The sequence below is a fragment of the Penaeus chinensis genome, chromosome 16 (genome assembly GCF_019202785.1).
Source record: "Penaeus chinensis breed Huanghai No. 1 chromosome 16, ASM1920278v2, whole genome shotgun sequence".
NCBI lineage: Eukaryota > Metazoa > Arthropoda > Malacostraca > Decapoda > Penaeidae > Penaeus > Penaeus chinensis.
This window is the reverse complement of record NC_061834.1, coordinates 14,385,711-14,393,210: the sequence shown is the minus strand read 5'-3', so window position 1 is coordinate 14,393,210 and position 7,500 is coordinate 14,385,711. Positions and strand designations below refer to the sequence as shown.

General features: G+C 45.1%; 1 protein-coding gene across 1 annotated transcript in view; it reads left to right on the top strand.

The window, feature by feature from the left end:
* The window catches only part of LOC125033351 (nephrin-like), a 192,636-nt gene that overhangs the window by 180,382 nt on the left and 4,754 nt on the right, over positions 1-7,500 (top strand). Inside the window, 3 exon segments of the mRNA XM_047624776.1 lie at positions 196-441; positions 1,468-1,619; positions 6,266-6,394. Of these exon segments, the coding sequence (XP_047480732.1) occupies positions 196-441; positions 1,468-1,619; positions 6,266-6,394 (527 nt within the window).

Genomic DNA, 7,500 nt, shown 5'->3' with positions numbered 1-7,500 from the left:
TATTAACAAGTTATATGCGAGCGTATTCTTTATATTACGTACGAACGAAATATCTTCAGCATTACCGGCTTTGATTTGATTTGAAAAAATATTCTGGAACCGTATCGCGAACGAAGCACGGAGTCAGGGAAATTCATGTGCAAGGTCTCTGCATGCCCCGGTGTGACCCTAGCTTTTCTCTCCTTTTCCCTCCAGGCGAGGCCCCTCCTACGCCTGTGCCCTCGTCCAACGTGGGCAAGGAGGCCTCAACCAAGCTACCTGGCCTCTGGGTCGTCATCATAGTACTCGTTGCCACTGCATTGCTTGCTCTCAACGTTTCTGCCATTGTCTGTATAGTTAGGCGAAGGAGGAACAAGCGGGCTTCACCCCCCACCAAGAAGACTCCGCCGCCGTCTGTGTCGTCGACCATGGCCAAACCCATGCCACTCTCTGTCACGCAGGGTAAGTCACTCACCTTGTTTCCGTTTTATTTTACGATTAGCCATAGATTTTCTTTCGTTTATTTCAGGCCAGCCCCTTTTAGGCGACCGGGAACTCCTATTAAACCAAGTTCTCGGAGGTCGCGGAGACCTCCCCAAGCTGATCATCATTGTTGTAGCCATCGTCGGTACCATGATTGTGATACTCAACATTGCCCTCGTCATCTGTCTAATACGCAGAAAGCGTGGGAAGAGACGAGATGATGGTAGGAACCGATAACGAACTCACACCCATGTTTGCTCTTGCCTCAACTCGGCCACATGCTACTAGATCACCTGTTCAGTATATTAAGTTCATTCCTGTCTCCTTAATCCTCCGCAATATATCAGATTTGCCATCACCATTTCCTTTCCTGCTGAGAATCCACATGCCTCGGCCTCCTCCGTGCCACAGCTTTGGCATTGTTGCCTCATTTCATGTTCTCTTTACCCCACGTTTCTTTGAAGTCGCTTCATTTTTCTAACATAAATATCAATGGCATTTAATTAAGAAGTGTTCAGCACAAGACGTCCAAGCAAGCTGAACATTCGTAGGAAAAATAACAACTTGTGCTTCTTCCTCGTAAGCTCGTTTCAGGATTCACTCTTTCTCTCCATTGGCAGTGTGTTGCCGTTGGTTATCGTCCATGCATTCATGCAAGTAGTTGTTATGAGACGCCAGTCGAGGGCGCTTTAGTCCGTCTGTTTATTGCGAAAGAGGATATAGTTAAATGGCCAATTATCGTGAACATTCATGTGCGGTGAATTTTCTTTAGTTCTTTGAGTTTTTGTATAGTCTTTTTTCCCTGATTTATATTTTATTATTTTTTTCATCAATGATTTTCAATTTTGATAGCAATGACTATTGTACTATAATTATCCTTTATTGCCTCAAAAGATTCACTCGAGTTACATTTTCCATTCATTTCAACAGAAGATATTTAGAGTACATACAGTATACGCCTGATGTTCCCCGTTTCAGTCCCTTCCTTTCGCCCTTTCCTCCCAGAAGGCAGCGACCAGGCGAGCAGCAAGAGCACGACCAACACCATGTACGCCCCCTCTTCGTACAACGACACCGTGGTGGGCGAGACGCTGTCGTCCATCTCCGAGAAGAGCCGCGAGTCCTATACGCAGGAGGACTCCGTCGTTGACTATGAGGTGAGTCGGACTCGAGGAGTTGCTTGTTGGGGCAAAGCGTTCGAGGATGAGGGTAAAGCGTTGAAAGGGTCGAGGGGGGGGGGGGGGGGATTTGCGTCTTGGTGTGCTTGTCCATTCACACACACAGGCAGACACACACGCACACATACACACATACATACACACATATATATATATGTATATATACGTATATATATATACATACATACATACATACATACATACATGCACACACAAATGTGTGTGTGTGTTTTATTTATGTGTGTGTATGTGTATATATATATATATATATATATATATATATATATATATATATATATATGTGTATATATATATATATATATATATATATATATATATATATATATATATATATATATATAGGTATTTATGTGTATATATATGTGTGTGTGTGTGTGTGTTTGTATGTACATACATATATATATTGTGTGTTTGTGTTTTCTTCTTCAAGTAAGAGTAAGTGGGTGTATCTCGAGAAATTTCCGAAAGGGAAATTGCACATCCCTTCAGGACGGAGGGACACCTGGACAATCTCAAGATAAAGGCCAGTGGTGATTAGATTAGTTCATAAGATGGTCAGTATTTAAAGTCTCTTCTGCAGACGTCTTTCCATCTTCGTCGTCCGTTGCTCGCGAGTGCTGACGCGTGTCACGATACATCTAATAACGGTGAAGTAGAGATAATATATCACTTTTAAAGAGTGCCAGAGATTTATACATTTGGCATCGGCCTGTCTCGCCGTTTGATTTATTGCTCGCAGTGCAGTGCCACTTGCGACAGTGTCCATTTTTCATACGGAAAGCGAACCCCGCCTTCCCCTGCAACACGGCCGCGTCCGTAACCTTGTCGCGTACGCTCCCTCTCGCGCTCGCACCTTGGCGGACGCGTCGATCCCGGGCCTGCCTGTCTTGCTGACGTTCCCCCTGGCTGCTGCTCTTGCGAAATGGCCACTGGCGGATTGAAGCATCTGTCTATCACTCGTATCTGTCTGTCTATTCATGGATATATGTATATATATAATATATAATATATAATATATATATATATATATAAAATGTGTGTATGTGTGTGTGTGTGTGTGTGTGTGTGTGTGTGTGTGTGTGTGTGTGTGTGTGTGTGTGTGTGTGTGTGTGTGTGTGTGCATACAAACACACGAACTACTACTACTACTACTACTACTACTACTACTACTACTTCTCCTCCTCCTTCTCCTCTACCTCCCCTCCTCCCCCTCTCCTCCTCCTTCTCTTCCTCCCCCTCCCCCTCCTCCTCCTCCTCCTCCTTCTCTTCCTCCGCCTCCTCCTCCTCCTTCCCTCCGCCGTCTCCTGGCGCGGTGGCCTTATCACAACACCATTTCTCCCCGCTTCAGCATTTCCTCCCGCTGAGCCCGCCCTACCTTGACGTTGCCTCATCCCTTTACCCGACAGTATCAGCCGACCCCAGTTCGTCCGTCATTCATTCTCCTTGCCTCTTCCTTTCTCTCACTGTTCCCTCAACTTCCCTCCTTCCTTGGTCTCCCTCCGCCCTCGCTCACTCACTCACTCACTCTCTCGTTCAGTCACTCGTTCACGACTGCCACACACACTTTTCTCCATCACTGTGCACTTAATTCGGTAAAACTCTTTCCACTCGCTGCACCGCATTCCTTTTCCCTGTTACCCTGCCTCTGCCTTTTTCCTTCCCCTTTATGCTCCTTTCCTCTTTCTGTTCCTATTCTCCGCCGCCCTTTTCTTCCCCCTTTCCCTCTCTCGCCCATCCTTCCTTTGCCCCCTTGTTATTTTTCGCCCTTTCTTCCTACAACCATCCCTTATCGCTTTTTCTCTTGCTCCCCATCGTCCTCTTTCCACTCCCCTCTCTCCTATCATTCCCTCTCCTATTCCCCCTTCCCTCTCTCTCTCCCCTCTCTCTCTCTCTCTCTCTCTCTCTCTCTCTCTCTCTCTCTCTCTCTCTCTCTCTCTCTCTCTCTCTCTCTCTCTCTCTCTCTCTCTCTCTCTGTCTCTTTCTCCCTGTCTGTCTATGTATATTTTTACTTTGTGTAAATTTCCTTTGTATCTTAACGCTCTAAATTCGCTGTTATTTTTAAGCTCCTCTCACTAAAATCTTCGTTTTAATCTTGCCTTTTCTTAATAAACTTCCTTTCATTCTTAGACTCTTTTCTTCAAAATATTTTTACTATTTTTTCCCTTTGCGGTCTCTCTCTCTCTCTCTCTCTCTCTCTCTCTCTCTCTCTCTCTCTCTCTCTCTCTCTCTCTCTCTCTCTCTCTCTCTCTCTCTCTCTCTCTCTCTCTCTCTCTCTCTCTCTCTCTCTCTCTCTCTCTCTCTCTCTCACTCCCTCACTCCCTCACTCCCTCACTCCCTCACTCCCTCACTCACTCACTCACTCACTCATTCACCCACCCATTCACCCACCCACCCACCCACCCCTTCCCCCTCTACCTTTCCTCTCTCTCTCTCTCTCTCTCTCTCTCTCTCTCTCTCTCTCTCTCTCTCTCTCTCTCTCTCTCTCTCTCTCTCTCTCTCTCTGTCACTCTCTCCCTCTCTCTCCCCTTCCCTCCCCCCCTTCCCGCATCCCCCACCCTCGGATGAAGCCTCGGGAAGGCGGGCGTGCAGCAGCTCCGGGCGCGGCCGTAGATCACACCCGTCCTCCGGGATTCAGCGTCGCGGTCCCAGGCTTAGGGGCTGGGTGGAAGGTTGAGGAGGTGGATTTGCGTGGATAATGCGTGTATAGGCTTGTGTAGGGCGCTAGAAATCGAAGCTGTGCATGTTTCTTTGTCTTGTTTTTTGTTTTTTTGTTTTTGTTTTGTGAAAATTTCCTCCTTTTTTCCTGTAATATATTCTTCGTTGATGTCGCTAATGATAATGATGGTGCTAATGGCTACCTTCTGTAATTAGTGCATTTTGCTCACAGTCATCAGCAGACGTTCGCAGTTGTTTATAAATATCTACCGTTTTGTTCAATAGACCGGTGTTTGTTTCTTGTCCGATTGTTCCTGCTCTACTTCCTCCGTATGTTGATTAACCGCCCCACGTTTACAGCGGGAAATGTTCCCACTGTGACCATGAGCGAAAAAAACATGACCATCGCTGTCACCCTTTCCCACCCAAGGTGCCCATTATAACCCTATTCCTCCATTACTAATTGAAAATGAAATAGAAATAGTGCTATTAGCGGCAGTAAAAGTAGTAGTCACGATAGATGTAATACTCGTAGTTATCACGATAATGATGAGAATGATAACCCTCAGCACGATGGTCATTACATAATAGCATCTCGTTGAGAGTGAGACAAGACCTCTTTGTATTCCGGGCCAGTGCATTTCGGAGGTCCAACGGAAAGGCCTTGTTGGGGAGAAGCCGCCAGCGATCGAAAAGGAATTCATGTCTTTTCACAAGTGACGCAAAGTAGAAAACATTTCGGGGCGAAGTCATTGTAAGTCGGAAGTTGTCCGTTATGGATGGCCAACTTTTGCAATAACACGCCTATTTCTTGCTAAATAACATCACAAATCCATTCTCCGAATCAAAAGTGGTTATATTGTCCAGCTGTCCTCTTAAATAAAGTTGTTCTGTTCTCGTAAAGGCAACTGCTTTTTTACCCTCCCCTGGCCAATATGGTATTCATGCGCCGTAAATATCCCGAAATCCGATTTTGTTTTGAGCGGCCTGTCGGTGGCGCTGAGACACGATGCCTTTGCCAAGATGCCTCGGCGGGAGGGGCGGCAGCGGCGAGGGCGGCGGCGGCTGCGGCTTCAAGTATTGCTAGGAGGCCCGAGGCCCTTCGCCGCAGCGGCCACCGGCGATTGAATGTAGTTCAGTTCCTGCTTATGTAATTTTCAGCTTGAACGGAAACATCTTAATGGAGTTAAGCTATTGTAGGAGATACAACATAGTTTGAACTGCTTTTAGGCCGTTTAGAATTTACTTATAACCATGTGATTAAGAAAACAGCACACGCTTTATTTACTATCCCAGCATAACTTCTAGAAGCTGTTATCGTGTCCTCTTATTTGTGAGGAAATGTCTCACGCTGGTTTCATTCCCGGGGAAACGGCCAGTATCTCAGCTCGAGGTCTATGTCATGCTTCGTCTCTCGAGTCTTTCTCTCAACCCACGTTTGTCACAATGTTTCCTTTCCCTTCCTATCAAAATATACATTAACCCTAATTATGAGGATTTGTAGTCTCGTCAATTACTGTAATATCACCTGTACCCAATTAGCGTCTTTCCTCCTCCTTCTAATTATAGAAGTTTGCCCTCGCCCTTCGAGGGACGATGAATCTCGTTGGTTGTCACTGTGCCACTGTTATGCAGCGGCGCTCATGTCCTTTGCAATTCGCACAAATGAACGTTTCAGGATTTTTTTTTTTACCAGGCCCGTCTCATTCAGTGCTTTTATTGTGTGCCTTAATTGTTCATATTACTTTACAAGGTTGAATCCTGTAAGTGATTTCTCTCTTCTTTGTCTTGATATATTTGTTTTTGTTAAAAAAGAAGGAAATCTTGAAGTTCTCCTTCGGCAAGAATTTCTATTTCTTTGGCCTGGGTCACTTTACTCTGCCTGTTGATCTCTAATGACTGTTTTCTCCTACATATCACCTCTCTTTTCATGATTTTCTCTCCTTCAGGATGGTCCTCAGTACTTTCCCTCAGGGCACGCCCCGTCAGCTCACTTACTTCCGGCACATATTCTCCCCGGTCGCCTTGTACCGGGCCAGGTCTTTTTGTACGACCAGTATGACCTCCTGTACGACTGCGTAAGTCCGCGAGTGCTCGAAGTCCGTATCGGTGCCAAACCTCATTTATTCGATCTTCCGCGCGTGTCGGCGATTCTCTCGTTGCTCGGAAGAACATGCTCCGGCGGAAAAGGGAGTCATGGGGGGGGGGGGGGGGGTTAAGCGGGATGATGACCAACTCTGAGATAATGAATTCTCAATATAAACGTAAATACAAACTTAATGTGCTTCTTGTGAAGTTATCATGGAAAGACATGTAGCCGAGACAGAGCGGCCTGGGAAACACCACGAGGAAAAGAGGGAAACCCAATATAACGTTACATTCCTGACACGCGGGTTTTGATTTAAGCCCGGCATCGCTCTTCACGCGAAAAATAATGTGGCTGAAGCGTCGGATTAGGGGATTGATCTCTATTACAATGTGACAAAATTTGTATGCAACCTTTTGACACTGAAATACATCAGCAATGAATTGCATAACAGAAATGTCAAGGGAAGGATTAAGGGTTTATTTACTTGTTATATACTATGCATACCACTGCATGATTATTTTGATTTTGGACATGAACAATTTTATTCATACGAAAATCAATCCGTCTTTTTTTCTTTTCTTTCAATACAAGAAAAGAAACAAAAGAAATTAAATTGAGATACGAATTAATGAGGTTGAATTGATGCCGATTTCTGCCCCTAACACACCAACTAACGCCTGCTCTTCCCCTTCTGGCCGCCTCACCCTCGCTAGGCAGCCTGAGCCTCTGTGACTGAAGCCCCTTATGCAGGGAAACCTCTGAACGAATCGTAACAGTCTGGAAACCTCAGAGCTTAATGGGAGAGGATCAGACTCGTGAACCTCACTGGACACGTAACCTCTCAACCTTCCCTGGAATTTTGAGTAGTTATTTTTCCTTGTTTTTCGATTTTTTTCTTTCTTTTTCCTTGTTTTGGTGTTGTTGTTTTTTTTTGTTTTGTTTTTTTTTGTTTTGTTTTAGGCTTCCTCAACTTGGTTTCTTGTTTCTAAAAGTTATTCAATTTTACCTTTGTTTTGTTTTCCTCTTGCTTTATATCTATTTATCTATCTATCTATCTCCTTTCTTCCCTCCCTTTTCTTCTCTCTTTTCCTCTCC